The sequence below is a fragment of the Urocitellus parryii genome, chromosome 2 (genome assembly GCF_045843805.1).
Source record: "Urocitellus parryii isolate mUroPar1 chromosome 2, mUroPar1.hap1, whole genome shotgun sequence".
NCBI classification, from domain to species: Eukaryota; Metazoa; Chordata; class Mammalia; order Rodentia; family Sciuridae; genus Urocitellus; species Urocitellus parryii.
The window spans coordinates 102,347,585-102,371,962 of NC_135532.1; the positions used below are offsets into that span (position 1 = coordinate 102,347,585).

Below are 24,378 nucleotides of genomic sequence, written 5' to 3' on the forward strand. Positions count from 1 at the left end.
TGATGCTTCTGCCTCAGCCTCCTGGGTGGCTGGGACTACAAGCATGCACCACGATGCCTGGCTTCTGCAGAATCCTGTCCCACTTTTCCAGCTGCCTCCTTAGCTTAGGGTTTTTCAGCTTTGGCAATGCTCTGTGATGGGGGACCATCCTGTGCAGTGTGGGATGGTTCAGCAACATCTCTGGTCTCTGCTGACGAGATGCCAGGGGCACCCACTCAGTTGTGACATCCAAAAATATCCCCAGACATTGCAAGAATCCTTGAGAGGGCAGAATCACCCCTGGTTGAAAACCGCTGCCTCAGTCCAGACTTGGCATCATCCAAATAAAACTACCACCTCGGGCTCCCCTTCCTTTTCCCTAATGAAAACAGGGTGGCCAGTTGCCCTTAGGTTCCAGCATGACCATGCGTGGTAAAGTCCAAGGAAACAGGGAGAGGAGCCAGAATTCAGAGAGTTGGAGGGAGCCTCCAGAGTCCCTGAGCATAGGAGTGCTGAGTAATTATGGCATTTCGCTCTAAGCTCCGACACAGCTTCAAATCCTCAGCATAGCATTCCTATTGATAAGAGATGTTCCAGTCGATAAAGACGAGGTGAAAGGTGGACCTTTGTGTGCTCTGATCAAAGCCCTCCTGTTTACCTGTAAAGTTCGAGGGCAGAGTTGACTGCTGAACTCCTTTAACACAAAAGCCCTAAAACAGAGCGTTTGACTGTGGTTTGTTAAAGAAGAACAGTGGTACTCTGTCCCCAAAACCAGTCTGGCACATAGTTGGTGTTCAGTAAAAGGTGGCAGAATTAAGTCCTTTGAACAGTGATGGGACCAGGGAGGGTGCTTTTATTTTCTTTTACTTTCCCTCATTTGGAATCCTTTCCACCTTGGGGAGTACTTGTTACTTTATGAGAAGGGAGGAAAACCCATGAATATTTCCCCCTAATTGAAAAAGAAAAAAAAAAGTCCCCTGCTTTATTCCACATGTCTTGCCTCCCCAGGTCTGACCTCCCAGCAACATGGCAACCAGCGCCGTCCCCAGTGACAACCTCCCCACGTACAAGCTGGTGGTGGTGGGCGACGGGGGCGTGGGCAAGAGTGCCCTCACCATCCAGTTTTTCCAGAAGATCTTTGTGCCTGACTACGACCCCACCATTGAAGACTCCTACCTGAAACATACAGAGATTGACAATCAATGGGCCATCTTGGACGGTGAGACTGGGTGACAATCCTGCTGGGTGTTGGTTGGGGAGGATCTGGGAAATTTAACAGGTTTCAGTGGGACCAGATGGTTTCCTTCTTGTCATTATGGGGAGGTTGGTATAAGGCTGTATTTGATTTGCTGGGTGAATTCCGAACAGGCAAGTCCTTCACAGAAGCCTTGAAGTGCTTTGTGGAAACCAAAATATACCAGAATCATACCAACTCAGCCATGTCATGTTTGTTATTGCTTGCTTGATCTGAAGCTCTGATTAACAGTTAAAGGTGTCTCTAGCTAATAAATGAGGGAAAGACAAATTATTTCTTAATAAGCAGAGTGTATTTTGTCATTGTCTTTGGGGAGGGAATCTTGATATGACATAGTGTTTCTCTTTTGGTCTAAATTAGTATTTCTCAAAGTGTGATGCCATGGAACTTATTAGAAATGCAAATTATCAGGCCTTTGCTAATTTAAAAATTCTGAGGGTGTGGCCAACAATCTGTTTTAAAACACCACCCATGTAATGCTGAATTCAGAGACCACTGCTGTAAATTCTTACTGATAATTAGCTCACTATTCCTGAGATTCTTAAACAAAGACCCATTAATCACAATATTGGTCTAGGAGGGAGCTCTGAAAGCCTCTGAGATACAAGTTCTCTATCAAATATGCGATCTGCATGAATTTTTTTCCCAGTCTGTAATTTGTTTTTATTCCTTTACAAGTTTCTTTCAAAGACCAGAGTGTTTAATTTTGATGAAGTCCAGTTTATCTGCTTGTTCTTTTATGTATTGTGCTTTCGGTATTGTGTCTAAGAAATCTTTGCCTAACCCAGGGTCACAACAGTTTTTCCTGTGTTTTTTTTTTCCCTAGAAAAATGTAATGGTTTTAGATTTTACATTGAGGTTTATAATAATGAGTTGATTTTTACATAAGACATGAGGATAGAAGAAAGTTCATTTTTCTATAAATGGTTATGCGGTCATTCCAGCACTTTTTATTGGAAAGATTGTCTTTTCCCCCCACAAAATGCCTTTGTATGCTGGTGAAAATCCCTTGTCCGTATAATCTATTTCTTTGATCTGTTTGTCTTTCTTAACACCAGTAACACACTGTCTTGATAACTGTAGCTTTATAATAAGGCTTGAGGTCAGATAATGTTAAATCGTTAAATCTCCAGCTTTGTCCTTTTTCAACATTGTTTTGGCTAGTCTAGGTCTTGAGTATTTCCATAGGTATTTTAGAATCCATCAAAATTCTGGAATTTAGGATTATGTATAGTAATTTGAGGAGTACTGAGATCTTAACAAAATTGAGCCATCTAACCCATGAACACATCATCATTACTCTTCTTTTATTTAGGTTTTCTTTAATTTCATCAATTTTTTTTGAAGTTTTGAGTAGAAAAACATTTTACATATTTTGTCAGATTTTTACCTACATTTGTATTGGTGCTATTGTAAATGAATTTTAAATTTCAGTTTTTCAATTGTTTGTTGCTATTATATGTAAGTACAATTGATTATTATGTTAATCTGATAGCTGGCAGGTTGAGAAACTGATTTATTACCTCTAATGGCTTTTTTTGTAGATTCCACTGAATTTCTCTGCATTGTCACATCAGTGATAAAGGCAGTTTTAATTCTTCGTTTCCAATATGGATAGCTTTTATTTCCTTTTTCTTGCCTCATTTCATTGACGAAAGCCTCCAGTGCACTGTTGAACAGAAGCAGGAAAAAGAGAAGTGCTTGTCTTACTCTAGATCCGAAGGGGGAGCTTCCAGTCCTTCAGTGTTAAGTACAGATTAATTAAGCGTTAGCTGGAGATCTGTTACAGATGGCTTTTGTTACATCAGGGAAGCCTCTTTATATTCCTAGTTTGCCAAAGGCTTTTCTTCAGAAACAGATGCTGGATTTTATCAAATGCCTTTCCTGTGGTTACCAAGATAATCATAGGGTTTTTCCTTTTTCATTTGTTAATTTGGTAAATAATGGGTTTTTTTTCCTACTATTAAACCAACCTTGCATTCCTGGGACAAATACCTTTGGTTATGATATGTTATCTTTTAATATACTGTGGACTTTGATTTGCTAAAATTTTATTGAGAATTTTTATATCTATGTTTTTGAGGGATATTAGTCTGTATTTTTCTTGTATGTCTGTCTGATTTTGGTACCAGAGTCATGCTGGACTTCTATAATGAGTTGGGGATTATCCCCTTTTCTTCAATTTTCTAGAAGAGTTTGAGCCACATTGGTATTATTTCTTCTTTATACACTTAGTAGAATTTGCCAACAAGGCCAACTGGAACTGGAGTTATCTTCGTCGAATGTTTTTAACTACAAATTAAATTTCTTTAATAGATACAAGCCTATTCAAACTATCTCTTTATTCAATGAACTTTGGTAGTTTGTGATGTGACTTTGAAATTTTGTTTGTTGGAGGTGCTGGGGATTGAACTTGGGGCCTCACACATGCTACTGCTGTACCACTGAGCTACATCCCCAACACCCAAAATTTATTAAAGTCATCAAAGTTATCAAGTCTGTTGGCATAAAGTTGTTTATAGTATTCTCTTATTATCTTTATAATATCTGTAGCATCTATAGTGATGTCACTTATTCCTAATATTGGTAACTTGTGACTTCTATTTTTTTCTCTAATCCTGCTGGCTAGAGATTTATGAATCTTATTGATTTTTCTCAAAGAATTAGCGTTTGCATTCATTGATTTTCTTATTTGGGTCCACTGATTTTTCACTCCTTTCCTCTTGCCTGCTTATTTTGGATGTAATTTTCTTTTTCTAATTTCTTAAAGTGCAAACTGATGTCTTTGAGATATTTCTTCTTTTCTAAGCTATTCATCTGGTGCTTTAAATTTCTCCTAGTCCTTTAGCTGTGTCCCATCAATTTTAATGGGTTTTATTTTCATTTTCATTCAGTCCAAATTCTTTCTAATTTATCTTTGGATTTTTTCTTTGACCCATAAATTATTTAGAAGTATATTGTTTAGTTTTCAAGCATTTTGGAATTTTTCAGAGATCTCTCTGTTCTTGATCTTTAATTCCATTGTATCAGAGAATGTGCGGTGTGTTATTTGAACTTATTGAGACATTTCTTATCACCTGGAATACGGTCTGTCTTGGTAAATGTTTCATGTGCGTGTGGAAAGAACTTGTGTTCTGTCATTGGGTGGAGTGTCTATGAATGCCAATTAGATCAAACTGGCTGAAAATGTTGTCTAAGTCTTCTACGTCTTTATTGATTTTTCTGGATACTTTTTCTATCAATTATTAAGAAGAGGGGTATTGAATTTCTGTGCATAATTGTAAATTTACCTATTTTTTTCTTTTCAGTTCGATGAATGGTAATGCTCTGTTAGTAAATACATAAATGTTTAGGATTGATATATCCTCTTGAAAAAATGGGCTCTTCAATTATTATAAAATGACTTTCATGGTTGCTGCATTTTCCATCCCTATACTATAGCCTGGAAATTGAGAAGGCCATAAGTTAGGGAGTCATAGATGCTGTCACTGATTTTATGTCCATCTCTCAGGGAACATTCTCCTTCATTGCCTGATGTTTGGTATCTTGACAACCATTGTTTCATATATTTTGCCTGTTTTTTTGGTTGTTTGGGGTGAGAAGGTAAATCTGGTCCCTGTTGCTTCATCTCGGCCAGAAGCAGAACCAAATCATTATTTAAACAAAACAAAACTACGTGTCATGACATATACCTATAATTCCAGTGACTCAGGAGGCTGAGACAGGAGGAACACAAGTTTGAGGCCAGCCTTAGCAACTTAGGGAGACCCTGCCTCAAAATAAAAATTAAGAAAGTAAAAAGAGGGGCTGGGGTTGTGGCTCAGCGGTAGAGCACTTGCTTAGCATGTGTGAGGCACCAGGTTTGAGCCTCAGCACGAGATAAAGATAAATATATAAAGGCATTATCCATCCACAACTAAAAAATGAAAAAAATAAACATTTTTTTTTTTTTTAAAAAAGAAAGTAAAAAGATCTGGGGATGTAGCTCAGGAGTAAAACATCCGTGGTATTTAATTCCTAGTACCAAACAAACAAAAACAACTTTGTGAACATACTAAAAAATTACCAAACTATACACTTTAAGGGGGGTGAAGAGTGTGGTGCATGAATATCTCCATTAAGAAAGCACCATCTTGGGCTGGGGCTGGGGCTCAGTGGTAGAGCTCTTGCTTATCCTGTGTGAGGCACTGAGTTCGATCCTCAGCACCACATATAACTAATTAATGAAGCATCCATCAACAACTAAAAAAATATTTTGAAAAAGAAAAAGAAAATACCATCCTTCGGGGCTTATCTGCAGCTGGGACTTTGACCAGTCTCACTGGGTACCAAGCATGTTCCCACTTTGGGGACTTGGCACATGGTGTTCTCTCTGTACTATATGTTCTTCCTGAAAAGATGCTCATTTCATTTAGGCCTCAGCTTAAATGTCACTTTATCTGGGAGATCATCTCTGACCAGGCCATCTGTACTGGTGTCCATGCATCCTGTCCATATCCATTCCATCTCCCTGCTCAACTCTGTTTTTCTTTATTCTACCCTTCACTGTTGAACATATCCCATATTATTTATGAGTTTCTGTCCCCCTTTCCACTAAAATACAAATTTGTGACAGCAGGAACTTTATTTACTGCAATATCTCCCTAGCATCTAGAATACTGCTTGGCTTATCATAGGTCCTCAGTAAACACTTACAGAATGAATAAATGAATGAATGAATCCTGAAATATGTTACGTGGTCACAGGTTTGATGTGATATCTATATTATTTTATTCTATTCACACTTATTTATATGCTGTGTGTGTAACTATTACAATTAAAAGTTTACACTTATGCACTTTCTAAAATAATTTCATGCATCATCTATTAGAATAAATATCACACTTGGGATATACTGAATTAAATAAATACAAACAAGTTTCTTTTAACTGTAGGACTTATAACAACCTTTAATATAATAAATACATATTAGAAGCATATTGGTAAGATATAGTATTCTTAAGACTCCCCAAAGGGACCATTTTTTTGGTACAGCATTCTGGGCTATGTTCCACAGGGAAAAAAATATTACATGATGCATTTAAGAGATGAACACTGTGTCTGGTACATAACTGTAGCTCAATCAATATTGTTTCTCTCTACAGCCTTATAAGCTTCTCTAACATTTTCCTAAATAACTTTGGACACTAGTTCCTGAGAAAAAGAGTCTTTCTTGAGTGTGATTTTTAGATTTTGTGATAATATTTAGAGCAGTACCAGGAGAGAATGGGGAAACCCGGCCCTGGAACTGCTCTGGTAGCTTGAATTGGCTCAGCTCATTCCTTCCTCAGGAGTTAGACCAACTCACGGCATTGCCCACCTGGCCCTTCCTCAGGAATAGACACCAGAGTCCAGACCAGCGCCCTTCACTACCCAATAAGATCTCCTATTAAGAAAAGGAAGATCTGGTGCAGTGGTACATGCCTGTAATCCCAGTGGCTCAAGAGACTGAGGCAGTAGAATCACAAGTTCAAAGCCAGCCTTAGTAATGGAGAGGCACTAAGCAACTCAGTGAGACCCTGTCTCTAAATAAAATACAAAATAGGGCTGGGGATGTGGCTCAGTGGTCCAGTGCCCCTGAGTTCGATCCCTGGTACTGCCCTCCCCCCCAAAAAAAGAAAAACACAGCTGGGTGAGGTGGCGTGTGGCTGTAATAGACTGGAAGATCTTGAGTTTGAGTGCCCCCCCCCAAAAAAAAAACTAAAGAAAAAGAAAAGGGATGCTTGAAACATTTCTTCTAAATATTAAGAATGGATTTTTAAAGTGTGCCCTGTATTTTGAGAACTTGAATCAGAGGAAGGTTATACTTAGACTTCAGTGAAACCCTGAACCGTGCTGGGGCCCACCCTGTTTGGATGGTTTGCAGCCCTGGGGTGCTCAGAACACCTCGTGCTCTGAAGGCTGAGTCCCTGGAGGCCACCCGCCTGGGGAGGTGCTGGGCCTGGAGATGCCTCCCATTGCCCTCTGCCCCACTCAGCTCCCAGAGCTCTGGAATCTGTGGTTTCTCTTCTTCCAAACTCTGAGCAAAAACATGACAGTAAGATACTGACGGTGAGGGTTAAGGTGATCATGCAGAGGAGGAGGAGGAGGATAGTTATCGTCAGTAATGACGTCATGGGGCAATTGCTGAGTGGAAGGCCCATGCTCAGCATACTTTATTTTTTTTATTAATGCATTTTATACAGAATAACGTGTTTCCTTATAGCATATTTGTACATGCATGTAACACACTTTGATCATTTATATCTTCCTTTACCCCCTTACCATACTCCTATCCCCTTCCTTTTTTCGAATAATCTCCCCCTTCTGCTTTCATGTCACCTTTTTGTCCTCCAAGATTCCATATATGAGAGAAAATATGTGACATTTATCTGAATTGGGCTTATTTTGATTAACATGATGCTTAGTTCTTTTCTTTTTTTCCCTGCAATAACATTTTTATGGCTGCATAATACTCCATTGTATGTGTGTGTGTGTGTGTATATATGAGTATTATTCTATATATTAGTGTGTATATATATACATATATATAATGGATATAACTTTTCATGCATCACATATATCCCATGTATATATCATTTTATATATATATAATCTTTATCCATCCATCTTTTGAAAGACACCCAGGCTGGTTTCATAATTGGGCTATTGTGACCTGTGCCATAGTAAACACAGGTATGCGGGTGTCTTCTATAGTATGCTGACTTGAATTCCTTCAGTTATCTACTGGGGAGTGGTGGAGCTGGATCACAAGGTAGTTCTTTGTAGTCTTTGAGGAACCTCTATAGTGATTTCCATGGTGGCTGTGCTCATTTACATTCCCACCAACCGCGTATAAGGTTCCTTCCCCAGTATTTTTTTTTTTTTGTATTCTTGACGATTTCCATTCTGCCTGGGATGAGATGAGGCAGCAGTGTGGCTTTGATTTGCATTTCCCTCGTGGATATAGATATTGAACATTTTTTTCACATAGTTATTGTCCATTTGTATCTCTTTTGAGAATTGTCTGTTTTCCATTCATTTGCTGGTTTATCAGTTGGGTTATTTGTTTCATTGCTGATAAGTTTTTTGAGTTCTTTATATATTCTGGATTTTAATCCTCTGTAGGAAGAGCAGCTGACAAAGATCTTCTCCATTCTGTAGGCTGTCTCTTCACTCCATTTCCTTTGCTGCGCAGGAACTTTTTAACTTGATGTTGTCCCATTTGTTGATTTTTGTGGCTTTCTGAGCCATTGGAGTCCTCTGTAAGAAGTCATTACCAGTGCCTATTTCTTGAAGTTTTTCCTCTATATTTTCTTCTGGTAGTTTCAAACTTTCTGGCCTTATACTTAGGTCTTTGATCCATTTAGAACTGATTTTTGTACAGGGTGAGAGATTGAATCCAGTTTCAATTCTATTTATTTATTTACTTATTTATTGTGGTGCTGAGGACCGAACTCAGGGCCCTGAACATGCTAGGCAAGTGCTCTGCCGCTAAGCTACATCCCGAATGCTTTTTATTTTTGTTTTAATTTTGAGATAGGGTCTCAATAAGTTTTCTAGTCTGGCCTGAAACTTGTAATCTTCCTCCCCTCCACAGGGGACAGAAACAGTGTCTCTGTCCCCTGTCTCTCCAGCAAGGGCTTGGTGTTTGCAAAGTGTTAAAGCCTGGCTCATCTCCTGAGCCCTCAGAAGCCAGGATATTTCTATGCTCAGCAGCCCTACAGCCAACTTCACATTGGGCACTGAATTCTCAGAGGTGAAATGATTAGATTATGAGTTGTGGCTTCATCAATCACCAATATGGATTAACTGGGTGGTAATGGTAAGCAGGTGGGGTGTAGCTTGAAGGAAGGAGATCATGGGGGGCATGCCTTTGGAGTTTAGATTTGTCTCCTGTGAGCAGAGCTCTCTCTGCTTCTTTGTTACCATGTCCTGAGCTGTTTTCCTTCTCCACACCCCTCCTGCATGATGTCCTGCTTCACCTCGGGCCCAGAGCTATGGTGACAGGTGTGCACTGCTGCACCTGGCTAAGCTTCTGTCTTCTACAGATGGATGTGTAGTTTTCCCAGCACCATTTGTTAAAGAGACTGTCTTTTCTCCAGCAAATGTTTTTGTCCTCTGTTCTATTCACTGGACTACGTGTCTGGTTTTAATGCTAGTGCCATGCTGTTTTTGTTAGTATGGCTTTGTTTGTAGTATATTGTGATATATACTACATATATGTGTGATATATACTATATATATGTGAAATTGGATATTGTAATACTTCTAGCATTGCTTGTTTTACTCAGAATTGCTTTGGCTATTCTGGATCTTTTGTGCTTTCACTTGAATTTTAGCATTATTTTTTTCTAGTTCCTTGAAGAATATCCTGGTATTTTCATGAATTATGTTGACTCTGCAGATCAGATTCACCAATATGGCCGTTTTAGCAATATTAATTCTGCCAATCCATGAACATGGGAAGTCTTTCCATATTCTAGTGTCGTCTTCAATTTTCTTCTTCAGTGTATTGTAACTTTCATTGTAGAGGTCTTTCACCTTCTTGGTTGGGTTTATTCCTGGATATTCTATACCTTTTTTGATGGTTTTGTGAGTGGAATTATTTTCCTGATTTTTTTTCTTATTGTGTTCATTATTTGTAAATGACTGGTTAGTGAGCTATTGATTTTGCACCCTAAATTTCTTTATCAGATCTAAAAGTTTTCTGGTAGAATTTTTAGGGTCTTCTAAGCATTGTATCATATCATCTGCAAATAGGGGTAATTTGACTTCCTCATTTTCTACATGCATTTCTATTTCTTTCTCTTGCCTATTTTTCTGGCTAAAACTTCGAGTGAACATCCTTGTCTCACTCCTGATTTGGGAGGAAATATTTTCATTTTTTCCCCATTCAGTATGATGTTGGTTTTGAGTTTGTCAGACATAGTGTTATTATGTTGAGGTAAGATTCTTCTATACCTACTTTCTTCAGGGATTTTTATTATAAAGGGATGTTGAATTTGATTGAAGACTTTCTGCATCTATTGAGATGATGTTGTGATATTTATCCTTGATCCTATTTATGTGGTATATTAAATTTATTGATTTGCATATGTTTAACCATCCTTGCAGTTCTCAAATGAAACCAGCTTGATCGGTATTATTATGGTTTAGATATGAGGTATCCCCCAAAAGCACATGTGTGAGACAGTGCAAGAAATTTCAGAGATGAAATGATTATATTATGAGTTATGGCCTCATCAGTTGGTTAACACACCAATATGGATTAACTGGGTGGTAACGGTAAGCAGGTGGGGTGTAGCTGAAGGAAGGAGATCATGGGGGACATGCCTTTGGGGTTTAGATTTGTCTCCTGTGAGCAGAGCTCTCTCTGCTTCTTTGTTACCATGTCCTGAGCTGTTTTCCTTCTCCACACCCCTCCTGCATGATGTCCTGCTTCACCTCGGGCCCAGAGCCACAAAGTCAGCCCCCTGTGGACTGAGACCTCTGAAACCATGAGCCCAGATAAATCTTTCCTCCTCTAAAATTATTCTTGTCAGGTCTTTTGGTCACAGAGATGAAAAAGCTGACTAAAAAATGGTGTATGATTGTTTTAAATGTGTTGTTGAATTTGGTTTGCAAGAATTTTAGGAAGGATTTTTGCATCTCTGTTCATCAAAGGTATTGGTCTGTAGTTTTCTTTTTTTGTTGACGGTGTGTTCTCTTTTTACCTGTTGCGGGAGCTACTGTCATAAGCTTGTGTTGAATGTGAAGAAAATAAAGCCAAGCATCCTACAGCTGGCGATGGTTTGAACTCCCCTTTGTCTCCGAGACAGTGTCAGTCTGGTTGTATAAGGAATTCCTTGCCCACATCACACAGTTGAGTAGGACCCTTGGGAATGAGAGTTGAAATCCCAGGGAGAAGGGCATATGACTGGCTTATCAGGATCAACAGACAGGTTCCCTGGCCCTTCTTACTGTGTTCTTGCATGTGTCCTTCTGGGGCCAGGTCCTTCCACCTTGCTCTGACTCACACATCAGATGTGCAGGTATTTCTCCCCCGGCCCCTGTGGCTCGCCACCCCAATCTCTGCCTTGCTAACCTCTGGAACCTCTCTTCCATCTCCAGAGAACAGCAGGGGCCCTGAGTCTGTGGAACCTCTTCCTTCCATCTAGTGGCTCCGGGCTCATCCCTGCAGCCTCTCTGTCCCCTGTCTCTCCAGCAAGGGCTTGGTGTTTGCAAAGCGTTAAAGCCTGGCTCTTCTCCTGAGCCCTCAGAAGCCAGGATATTTCCACCCTGGCTTCTGCCCAAACCCCACACACAAGTGCTGTTGTCTTCTCCGAGGGGCCTGGACCTGGCGTTTCCCCGAACACTTGAATCCACATTCTTTCTGGGGTCACGGAGTAGAGAAGGAGGCTGGAGAAGCAGGGAGAGCAAGCAGAACATTTATTGAGAGCTTTTTTTTCTGAGCTAGGGACCTTTCCAAGTAGGCACCTATGCTCAGCAGCCCTACAGCCAACTTCATATCCGGCACTACCCATGGGCTCCGAGTAAGAATGGGGTGCAGGCAGAGCAGGCTGCTCCTCCATGCATCCTCCCCTTTGCCCTACAGATGATGTGGGAGGAATTTCTCCCTTTGCCTATAGGAGGGAGGATGGCTGCTGGCCAGAGGTGATAAAATCACTCTTCTCCTTGTTACATCAGTTGTCCCTGCTTGGCTACTTCCAGCTGCCTGGAGCCCACTGGTCACCAAGTTGCCTGGGGTAGGACTTGCTGGTAGGAAGCGCCTCCTCACAGGGATGCTGGATCTCCTCTGGAACCTTCTTGTTGCTGCTCCTTGGCCCTCAGAGCTACGATAGCATTTACTACTGACCGCCCTCAGAGCTATGATAGCATTTATACTGACCACCCTCAGAGCTATGATAGCAGATACTGACCAGACTTTTCTTGAAGGCCAAACACCTCATGCTAAATTGCAAGGTTTGCTTCATTTCATCTTTGTGACAATTCTGCTCGATTGAGATCACGGAGATGACATTAGCTTGCTTTACAGCTAAGCACAGCTGCTCTTGTAGCTAGCATGCACCAGTCCTACTGAGCTAGTTGCTAAGATAGTGAAACACTCCACCTTTGAAACACTGCTCCTGCTGCCACCTTGAGCCCCAAGGGACCTTCCCCTGGGAAGCCCAGACCACCTACCCCAGCAGCTGTCCAACAGTCCCTCTAATTAACGAGGCCCCTGCAGGTGAGGGAACTGAGACTCAGAGAGGTGATCGCTCTGCTGATGAGAGCCCCATTCCCTCTGCCCTCAAAACCAGGGATCTCTATCCTGCCCTGTGCTCACCCTGGCCCAGGAGCCAGAGGACCTATCACCAGCCTCTGACCTGGAGTCAGTGCATTAGGCTTGGACTCGGTGGTGGAGGTGCGAGTGAGGGGCGTGGCTGCCCGGCCTCCGCTCATTCCAAGCTTGTCATCACCCGCCTCCAGCTGCTGTTCCTTCTCTGTTGCCAACACTCGGGTTCCATCTTCCGCAGTGAGTGTGGGTTGTGCTATCACTCTGGAACTTCACATTGATTACTGTCAGAAGTCACGTGAACATTTTGGGCTCAGCACAGCAGCCTGACAGGTGGCTCTGAGATCTCACTTGTCTGCCTTGTGTTGGGTGATGTTCGGGGCTTTGAGGTGGTCCCTACCGCCTTGAACTCACCAGGCCGAGGCCTGGTAACCGGGGGCTTCTTCTCTCTTTGGGGAAAGACAGCCTCAGAACAAAGACCTTGCACCCTCATTGGTGGGGCCCACATCCACATGGGATATGTCCTCATAATTGTTGCAAAGAATAAGTGAAAAAATACAAATTGGCAGCTTCTCTAAGAGAGGGCCTCTGAACTTTTCCCACCATTGTGTCTCTGATCCAACCCAGACTTTCTACCTTTAACACCTCTTGAGCGAGCCAGGAGAGGAGGAGGCGCCTTACAAGGCATATGGTAAACCCCAGTAGAAGCTGCTGTTACTGTGGTTGCTCAAATATGATTTATATTATTATTTACAAGGGCATCTTCTACTTTTTAAGGGTAGGCCCTATTGCCTATGCAGAAGAAGGCTACTGACCCATGTCCTGTATCTGGAAAGGTCAAGAAGTGGGGCTTACACCCGACTTGGCGATATCACCTCTTTCCTCTGTGATGTGTGGCTTGGACCCTGAGTGTCCACTCATTTGCTCAACAAATATCTCTGAGCACTGCACTGCGCCTGGCTCTCTTTGGGAATCGCAGGGTGTGGCGATTGGCAAAGCTCTCAGGAAGCTTGCCTTACCGCTTGGGGGACAGAGCCTAAACCTGTGTGTATGGTGTCGGGTGGTGATAAATGCTGAGAAGGAGCAGGAGGCAAGGGAGGGGAAGCAGGAGGAAGGGGTTGCTGTCTTCTGTGGGCTGGTCAGGGGTGTCTTCCTGCCTGGGGGAGGGGGTGCGTCTGCAGAAGAAAGCTCTACCTGAGTCTCAGACAGTGATGGGGTCGGGGCGAAGGCTGTGAGGAAGGGGTACTGGCCTGTTTGGGGTATAGTGGGGACAGCAAGCGAGGGAAGCTGGCAGGAGAGGTAAGGAGGTAACTGTATGGGAAGGATCTCACAGGGCCCATAGAGAAAGGAGAAGCCACTGGAGGATTTTAAGCCGAGGAAGGACAAGACCTGACTGATATTTTATTTTTTTTCAGTTTTATAAAATTATTTTCATTTCTTTTTTTATTGGTTGTTCAAAACATTACAAAGCTCTTGACATATTTCATACATTAGATTCAAGAGGGTTATGAACTGATATTTTAAAGGCTTGCCCTGGCTCTGGTGTGGAGAACAGACCTTGGGGGATCCAGGGAAGAACCAGAGAGACTAGTTAAGAGGCTCCCGGTGGGGGACTAGGGAGGAGCTGTGCCCATTGGGTTTAGTGACATGGAGGTCACCAGCAACTTGACAAGATCAGTTTGGGCTCAGTGGTGGGGAATGAAAATCTGATTGGAGTGGATTAGAGAGAGAGTGGGGGAAAGGACAGGCTGGCAGGGAGCATGGCCTTGAAGAATAGAAAATGTGATGGGAGGTCGGGGGCGGGGGCAGGGTTCTCTTATTTTTAATCTTTTGGTTTTATTTTATTTAAAATGAAAGAAATTATAGCATGTTTACCTGCTCCTGGAAATAAGCTGATAGAGAAAAGGGTGCCCCTGGGGATGGAGGGGACAGCAGCAGCAGCTATGTCCTGGCATGACTGGCATGGGACATGAGCCTGCAGCTGGAGGGTGGTCTTGACAGGAGCAGGGAGGGGCAGGCCATCCGCCGTCACTGAGAGGGTCAGGTGGAGCGTGCATTTCAAAGAAAGGAAGGCAGGTGGGTAATTTCCTCATACACCTTCTCTATTGAGGTATTTCACATGTGAAGTCCAGTGGCTTTCAGTGTACTCATGAGATTGTGCAGGCATAAGTGGCTGATCAATTCACAAACCAGTGATCACTGGAATCAACACTACTCCTCATTTCCCCCACCAAAAATAACCACCCCTACCTGGCATTCCCCACATTCCTCTGCCCCAGTCCCTGCACCCTCTAGTCTACGCTCTGCCTTTATGGATTTGCCTTGTCTGAACATTTCATATAAATAATCATACAACATGTGCCTTTTGTGACTTTCTCTTAGCCTACTATTTCCCTTTTTTTATTTCTATATTTTTTATTGGTACATTGTGCATATGAGTGGGATTCACTCTTAAATATTTGTAATGCACACAATATAACAATATAATTTGGCCAATATCACTCCCCAGTATTTCCCCTTTCCCTCCTCCCCTCCCTCCCCCTGGTCCCTGTCCTCTACTGGTCTCCCCCACTTTTCTTTCCCTTTTTTCTTCTCTAGCTTCCACATATGAGAGAAACATAAGACCCTTGACTTTCTGAGTTTGGTTTGTTGTGCTTAACATAATGTTCTCAAATTCCACCCATTTTCCTGCAAATGATGGAATTTCGTTTTTCTTTATGGCTGAAAAAACTCCTGCCACGTTTTCTTCATCCACTCATCTATTGATGGACACTTAGGCTGGTTCCATAGTTTGGCCATTATGAATTGTAGCACAGTGTTTTCAGGGGCGATCATGTCATAGATATCAAAATTTCATTTCTTCTTATGTGTGAATGACGCTGCAGCATGTGGGTATGCCACATTTTGTTTTTCCTTTGACCAGCTGATGGACATTTGGATGGTTTCCACTTTGGGGCTCTGATGACTAATGTTGCTGCGGACATTCATGTGCAAGGTTTTGTGGGGATGTAGGTTTTCTAGATACGAAGGAGTGGGATTTCAGGATCATGAGCTTCACGGTTTGAGGAATTACCAAGTGGTTCTCCAAAGTGGCTGCGCCATTTTACACTGCCACCAGTAATGCAGAGGGCTCCACGCCTCTCTGTGGGCTGCCCAGTGGGGAGGCAGGTGGAGTTTATCTCCTGATGGACCCGTTTCAGTTAAGCCGAGAATGGAGCCTGAAGAGACCAAGGTGTCAGTGGACAAGGTCACGTGGTGTGTTCGTCAGCACTGTGTTCCTGTGACCAAGATACCCAGCAGGAACAACTTTTATGGGAGGGGAAGTTTATCTGAACTTTACTCCATGGTATGACTGACTCCATTGCTCTGGCCCAAGGTGAGGCAGCGCATCATGGCTGAAGGGTGTGGCAGAGGAAGGCTACTGGGGACATGGAGGCCAGGAAGCAGAGAGAGGGAACGGGGGAGGGGCCACAGTGAAGAGGCACATCCCCAGTGACCCAGTTCCTCCAGCCATGCCCCACCTGCCTGCAGTTACCACCCAGAGGGTCCATTCCAACCGGGAGGGACAATCCAATCATGTGACCTCCAGACATTCCTGTATCGACACAGGAGCTTTTGGAGACACCTCATGTCCAAACTATAACATGTGCTCACTGGGAAACAGGAGAATTACTGGAGAAGGATGTGTTTGGAATGACTAGATGCTTGGAAAGCCCTGGAAATCCGTGCCAAAACTGCAAAGGGAACAAGCCAGCATCCAGCACAGCGTGGTCACTCTCCTCCCAGGTACAGGTGGAGCCCCGAGGCAGGTGTGGCATGGTGAGAAAGTGATGTGACCATCTGGGGATGGATGTAGAAAGTGTGGCCTTTGGGCCTTCATCTCATCGCTGCATCCCCAGCCCTCTATCCTGACTCCCTCCCTTTAGACCTGATCCTCTTTGGGCCTTGGGACACTGCTACTGGCTCCCCACTCAACACCAGCCTAGTGCCAGGGGCAGAGAGGCCTGGGCTAGCCGGGTATGGGTTCTGGTCCTGCCCCCTGCTTACTAGCAGTATGAGCCTGGGAGATGCAGTGGTGTTGCCTGCCTCAGTTGCTTCACCTGTGAAGGCCTGACCTCCCAGAGAGGCTGTACGGTGGAACAGGTTTGGGGGCTACAGCCTGGCCTCCCGGCCTCCCCACTGTCAGGCTCTCCCAGGCTCCATCTGCCCCCGAGCTCTGGTCACACTGCTGAGACCCCAGCCGTGCTCTCCACTCTTTGCTCCTTTTCCTAGAGGGCAACATCTGAGGGAGGGGGTGTTTCTGGCTCCTCTAAGAACCCCACAAAGCCAGGGACCATCTTCCCAGAAGGTGCACCCACATGTGCAGCTTGTACCCCGACTCATGAAAACTGACCCCAAGGCCTCCTCTCTCCAGGCCCCATACTGCAGTAGTGTGGCCTCTAGAAGGAGCTCGCCCGGGGCTGGTGGCTGGCACTTCTCCTCTGCTGCTGTTGTCCTTCAGTGAGCGTGTTGAGGAAGTTGGGGCCCCTGCCAGAAGGAGTCTCCCCCCATTGCTAGGAAGCCAGCTGGTGCCTCTATAGGACTCTTAGCTCCCTCTCCTGTAGAGTCCCCAGTGGCCTGGCTTTCCACATTCTGTCGGCACTTTGGAGAAGTCCAAGCAAGTGACTCTTTTTCTGGGAACAGTGCTGGGTTGTCACAGCCACTCCTGCTGCCTGGCACCCACCCCTGCCCCTTATGTGCCCTTACCCAGAAAGGGAGCACAGATGCAAATGGTGGTGGTGGTGGTGGGTGCTCAGCACGGTTGTGCTCAACCAGGAGCATTATTTTATTGAATCTGTTCCTGGGAGTGGCACAGTCTTCCCCACCTAACTGTCCTGTAAAATGGGCTCTTTCATTCCCCCGGTGGGTCTAGGGATTGGAAATAGCTCTGACCATCTTACCCCTAGAAATCATTGTCTATTGTTCTAGGTTCCAGAAGCCTAGTTTCACCCTGAAGGTTGCACCAGGAAATTTAGTTAAAAAGTCAGTATTTAGTGATTTCCCTTAAAGCTGGAGTGAGCTGTTTTAGTGTGGTTACAGCATTTCCTGTCGCGTGCACTTGATTTGTCTCGTCACTGTGCACTTATTTTTCTGAGCCCTCGCTGGGTACTGAAGCTTTCTGGAGGCCCAGGGATGTGAATGCCAGGCTCCTACTGCAAGGTGGGGAGCTGAGCCAGGTGGAGAGGAAGCCTTCAAAGATGGAGGTCAGAGGCTGAGCCTTCTCCTGAGGAGGAGCTGAGGAGATCAACCACACAGAGCTGGAGGGTGAGCTGGAGGGTGCCTGGGACAGCCCGAGGGGAGGGGAACAGGCATTGAAGGTGGAGGCCACAGGCTTGGCTGGCTCTAGGTGGCCAGTCACACCCCTCTAGTTGGAGGAGGGGGAGGAGGAGGAGGTCTTGGCAGTCCCATTAGGAACCCAGGCTGGTGCCTCTCCATGTTGGCTGCCAGCCTGCCTGGGACCTCACACCATGCCAGTGTGTGTGTGTGTCTTGGCTTCTGAAATCTACAAGATCTGAGAGCAGCCACCACTTTAATCTTTCCCTGCAATGGAGCTGGCTCTCTTACCACCACCACCACCACTGTGAAAGGACTGGGGCAGCGAAGACCTGACACTGCCTCCAGAATCTCCCTCCTCCCTCTACGCTGGTGCTCCCTCCCTCCCCCACTCCCCTCTCTCTGTCACTCACACACACACACACACACACACACACACACACACTCTGGCAGAACGCCTCTTCTCCCGCAGTGACTAATACTCTGTGTCTCTGGAGTCCTCCTACTTCACGCTGTGAGGCTTGGCCCCGTGCATGCAGGTGGAGCCCTGATCTCCTATCAGCATAGCTGCCCATCATCCTCAGCCTTCCCTAAGAAGCCTCGAAGGCACGGTCGCTGCCATGTGGCTGTAGGAGGCATTCCCAGACATATGTGTGTGGAAGGGAAGCTGGACAAGGAATGGACCCCAAACCAGACTAGGTCCAGCTCAGCCCTACCTCCTCCCTGGCTGCGCCTGCCCCCACCATGGGGCCAAGAATAGCTTTTCTGCCCTTTGTGGAATAGATTTTTCTCTCCTGGGTTTTATCTGCAGTTATTGATGTATCTGGATTTTTTTTTTTGTTTTCTTGAGGTAGTTTTGATCCTTTGTTTTCTTAAATCATCAATTTCTTCTAGAAATGAAGGTGTGTTGCTATCAAACTGTTTTCTTTTATAATTAAATATATCTGTATCCATAGCCACAAGCCTTCTTCCCTTCCAAATGCTTACTTTTCTTTTCTTTCCCCTCAGACAAGAATTGCTAAAGATTTTTTTAAATTGATCTTTTAAAGAATTTTCGATATTTTAGACTTCAACTACTTTTGATTTTTAGCTATCAACTACTTTCGCCCTCATTCCTCTACTTTTATTGACTATTCCCCCCACCCCGTGTCTTTTTTTTTAATTTCTTAGTTGTAGATGGACACAATACCTTTATTTTGTTCATTTATTTTTATGTGGTGCTGAGGATCGAACCCAGTGTCTCACATGTGCACAGCAAGCACTCTACCACTGAGCCACAGCCTCAGCCCCTTTCTCTTTGGTTTTATTTATTCTCTTCTAGCTTCCCAATTTCAGTGCTTAATTAATTTTCAGTTTCGGTTTCTGAAATGCATTTAAAGCTATAATTTCCCCCTGAGAACCATTTTGGTCTCAACCCATTGTCCTTCAATTACAAATTATTTGTAATTTCTGCTTGGCTTTTCTCTTTAACTGGAGAGTTATAGAGCAATATAACTTTTAAATTTTCAAAGTGAATGGATTATTTTATATTCTTGTTTCTATTAATAACAGATCATTAGTGGGTGGGGGCATTTGTTCTATCTTTAAGACAGACCTGTTTAAAAGTTTCCATGTTTTAAGCTTCGTGACTTTGGCACTTTTTGATGTTTTTACCTTTTCTCATTATATATACCCTACATTTTTCCTATTTAATGACTTAACCTTGAACTTAATTTTGCAGATGCGTTTCTTTTGGTTAGCATGTGGCAAGTATATTCTTCTTTTATCCTTTCTCATTTTGTGTGTGTCATTTTCTTCTCATGGGTCTTTTTTAAGTAGCAGGCAAATTGCTTTTTGTACTAAGAATCTGCTTTTGACAGGTGAATTCATCCCATTTGTATTTGTTGTGATTGGATTTATTTCTGCCATCTTATTTCACATCTACTTTTTAATTGTACTTGCTTATTTCATTAAGTTTATTTTTGCCTTTTGTTGAATTGGTTCCATTTGCTTTGTTCTGTTTTTCCTCTCTTCTGGTGATTAGGAGGTTTGGGGTTTTATTTCTGTTCTTTGGGTAGGTCTGCTATATACATAAGAAAGTGTATACTTAACATTTTCCTATCAGCCTCTGGGTATAATTGGGATCTTTGGCCTCTTTCCCAATGAAGCAAGAAAGTTAGTACAGGCTGAGTATCCCTTATCTAGTACCAGAATAAGGATATCATATTGGGGCAACAAGTGTTTCAGGTTTCAGAGTTTTTCAGATTTGGGAATATTTGCATAGACCTTACCATTTGAACATCCCTAGTCCAAAAATCTAAGCTCCAAAATGTTCCAATATGTAAAACTTTTTGAACACCACATTGGTATACAAAATGTTACAGGTTTCAGAGCACTTCAGATTTTTAATTCTCAGGTGAGGGACACTTACATTTTCCTGGTCTCTTCCTTCACACATGGCTCATCATAGATTTTAGTTCCAATTTATCATCCCTTCTCTTCAAACTATTTAACATTTTATTTAAACTTAACTCTTATATTTTGCTGTTTTCTCTTGCTTATAACTATTTATAACATCCCTTATCCTTCTCTTTCATGAATCTGTTTTTCACTTTGCTTGAGTACATCTCTAAGAATTCTTTTAGAAAGTTGGCAAGATAATGTCAAAGACCTTCAGTGTCTGAAATGGCTGTTTTCCTTTCCAGAGGATCCATTGTATTTTCAGCTCCCTATTGAGATTTTTTTTTAATTGAATGATCATATTTTTAAACATAACCTAGAAAATATGTGAATATATTAATTATAACATGACCTTAATGTATGTTGCTATTGAATTTAGGCCTTCCCATCCACATGTCAGCCATTTCAAGTGTTTAATTGATTGCGGTTCTAAGTGGGATTTATTTGGGTGGGGGGAAGCTATAATGGAGGGATCCAGTTGAAGGTGCACTCTTCCTACCCCTCAGCCACCCCACTGGTCCTCACTGTAGGTCCCTGTCTTCTTATATCCAGATGAAAGAGTTGTAGGATGTCAGAGCTACACGGACCTCAAGGTCCAGAGTCCTGCCCCTCTTCCTGCATGAGCCTGAGGCCCGGGAGTGGGGCAGAGTAGCCACTAGCTTCTCTCACGTCTGGTGCACATCCCAGCTCCTCCTGTCCATCCATCGCCCCTCTGAAGTGCAGAAGGACTGGGCCTCACTAGTCCCTGCATCAATGATGATCTGATGGGACAGGTCACTTTCCCAGGCCCTGTCTGAAGGTACCAGAGGAGATGTGGAATCCTAAGTATCCTCAGTAGCTCGTTCTGTGGCTTTCCTTGCTGTCCACCCCCTGGTACCCCTACATCTGTCTCTTGCTCCCTCTTTTCTTCTCAGTATCTGACATAAGTCTCCAAATATCTGTCTGAAGTCCTATTCAGGGGTCTGCTCGGCTTTGCAAACAGTGTCAAAACTGAGTCCCCAAATCCTGCTTCTCCTCCTTCCTTACTGCCTTAGTCCATGACACCGATATTCACCCTGTCACTCAGGCCAGACCCAATAGCACCCCCACTGCAGCCCTGTCTTTGAAAGTGGCCCCCCATCATATCCTGCCTGGATTGCTGCACAAGCTCCTAACAAGTCCCCTTGCTCCCACGTGCGGCCTATTGGAAAAGGGAACTTGTTAGGAGGAGCCAGAATGAACTTGTATAAATAATACCATCTTCTGACAGTGACCACCCCCCACCCGGCTCTGTTGTTCTTCATAGTGTACGCTTAACCAGCTAACGTTCCAGCAGCCTCTCATTTATCTGTCTCTCGACGGGATCTTAAGTTCTTACCACAGCAAGGATTTTGCCACATTTGTCTTGTGCCCACAGAGGCTAGAACCTGCCCAGCACATTGTAGGCACTCAAAGATTTCTTAAATGAATGAACAGCATGGCTTAGACTCCTCATTTATTTGCTCATTCAAGTACTATTTGGGTACATGTTGTGCTGAGACTCAAATAGCCAGGTGACTCACATAGACCAGGTCCCTGCCTCTGGGAGCCAACAGTCTGGCCATGGGGGGACATTAAACAGGCAGCAAGATGTGTCTGGAGAAGGGTTGGGACAGAGTGGGGAGAACCCTGGGGGCTCAGGCAGCAGAACACGACATCAGAGTGAGCCAAGGCCTGGGAGGAGGGAGCCCAGGCCCAGGGTGTGGGAGAGAAGGCCCCTCGAAGATGGCAGGCTCCTGGCAGACACTCCCCTCGGCCTTCTTTGTGCCAGCACTTCTCTCTCAGGGCATTACACATAGTAACTCAAACCACCCTGGCCGTCCGTCCCTGTTTTAGGAAACAGAGGCACAGAGAAATGAACCTTCCCAGGGCCACGCCCGAGGAGTGGAAAGCCAGACACAGCGCCGTGGTCTGACTCCAAAATCTGTAACCACCAACTTCACTGCCTCGAGGGAGAGGGAGAAATTGGGTCTGGTCACAGAGTGGAGAGAGCATGGAGGCCAGTGAGCAGGGGCATGCAGGAGCCCACAGTTCAGACCTTGGACCGTGTCGGGTGGGAGTGGTCAGGCTGGCACAGCTGGAAGGAGACACCCCCACCCCAGCTGTGGCTGGGACTCTCTGAGCCAGGCAGAGGTGGAGCACTTGATCTCACCAGGAAGGAAGGGTGAGCGTCAGGGGTCCGTGGGACGATGGTGGCTTGGAGGGAAGGACCTTTCTCATGGTCTTGGGGGACCCTGCTTCCAGCCCCAGCACTGTTCCCGCCACCCCTGTGACAGTCCCATCCTAGAGGTGAGGGTCACTCCCTCCCTGAAGCCTGCCTGGTGTGTGTCCACACTGACCAGTGGCCTCCTCAGGGCTTCCCCCAGGCTTATCCACAAACACACGTTTCTCCACAGGGGGCAGCAAGATGGCGGAACTGGAGACTCAAAGAGAGTCTTTGAGCTTAGCTTCCAGAAGAATCCTGCTCTGTAAACGCTGCGGCAGGGAGTCACCCCGGCCCTGGGGACTCCTCAGTGGGTGTTTGTGAGAGCTGATCACTGATTTTAAATCACTTGTGGGTGGATCAGGGAATTGAGGCCCAGTGAGCACCTGGATCGAAACCACTCAGGCAGAGCCTCCCACTGGGGGGCTGTGGGCTCAGGGGACTCCAGTGGGACGCTGGCAGCCCCTGAGTGGCCTCATCTCTCCCCAGTTCTGGACACAGCCGGGCAGGAGGAGTTCAGTGCCATGCGGGAGCAGTACATGCGCACCGGGGACGGCTTCCTCATCGTCTACTCCGTCACCGACAAGGCCAGCTTCGAGCACGTGGACCGCTTCCACCAGCTCATCCTGCGTGTCAAGGACAGGTGAGGGCAGGGTGTCCCAGCTCCTGGCCTGCAGGAGGCTCCCTTCTGCCTTTCTTCCTCTTTCTCCTCCTCTTCTTCCTCCTCTTCCCCCTTCCTCTCCTGGAAAGCTGAATTCTCTCCTCCCCACAGATCTCCCTATCAGTTCCTCCAGTGCCACCCCTAGATTTTTTCTTCAGGACCAAACTGCTTCCAGGGACCTAAGGGGGTCCATCCCCACCCCGTAGCAGCATCTTTGTTTCAACTCCAATTTAGCCAAGTTATATTATGGACCAAGAAGTGAATTTTCTCTCTAGTATACATGGTCATTGATTAAGTCACATTTGACTGTGAGATTTATAAGCCTCTAATTAAAAGCACGTTTTTCCTTGTCTCATAATTGAATAATTTGGAGCCCATTTTCAGCCCAGCTGGTCTTTTCAGTTGATTGGATCTCGAAGAGGCAGAGTAAAGACAATAAACGGAGGAGCTAATAGGAAAACAGCAAGTTCTGACCAATCCGAGTAAACACAGAAAAATCCAGCTAATACCTATTCTAAAGCAGAAAGGGGTAATGACTTTACCAGGTAAAGGGACACACGCACACAGAGCTCAGTTATGCCCCTGAGTATATGAGCCTCAAAAGTGACTCAGGTGGGAAAATATTTAATTTTCTTGCTAATCAAAGAAATGTGAGGGAAATAGTAAAGTGCCACTTTTTCACCTGTGAAATTACAATTTTTAAAGAATAAAAATATCCAGTGCTGGATTCAACAGGGCAGGACCTCATGGGGCATAAAGTGAGAGTGACGATTTGGATGGCAGTTTGGCCTCTGGACCAGCCTCAACACCAGCCTTGTGACAGGCTTGAGGCTTCAAAACCAAGACAGCCACCTCACCTCCCAGGCCCCTTTCACCCAAGGGCTTACCTCACTCTGGGCAGGAGCTGGGAAGGGGTTCTGATGCGGCCAAGCAGGCTGATACACCTGAGGTTTGACTGCATCCCCTCAGCCAGGCACTGGCCCTCACTGTCCCTTTATTTCCAGGGAGTCATTTCCCATGATCCTCGTGGCCAACAAGGTCGATTTGATGCATCTGAGAAAAATCACCAGGGAGCAAGGAAAAGAAATGGCCAACAAACACAATGTAGGTGCACGTGCGTTGGGCTGTGTGGGGCCGGAGGATGTGTGAATGTGGGTGCTCCATCTCTCTGGCAGAGCTGGCCTTTGGAATTGGAACGTGGGCCTCCTGAGTAG

At 44.6% G+C, this 24,378-nt stretch overlaps 1 protein-coding gene across 6 annotated transcripts in view; it reads left to right on the forward strand.

Annotated features, from left to right (window-relative positions):
- Window positions 1-24,378, forward strand: part of Mras (muscle RAS oncogene homolog) — a 50,479-nt gene that overhangs the window by 19,655 nt on the left and 6,446 nt on the right. For all 6 annotated transcript variants that reach the window (XR_003300437.2, XM_026385007.2, XM_026385006.2 and 3 more), the window contains exons 2-4: window positions 988-1,198; window positions 22,993-23,146; window positions 24,169-24,268. Coding sequence is in view for 5 of the 6 variants with exons in the window: in XM_026385007.2 (XP_026240792.1) it covers window positions 1,006-1,198; window positions 22,993-23,146; window positions 24,169-24,268 (447 nt within the window). In the remaining variant the exon portion in view is untranslated. The remainder of the gene's footprint in view (window positions 1-987; window positions 1,199-22,992; window positions 23,147-24,168; window positions 24,269-24,378) is intronic.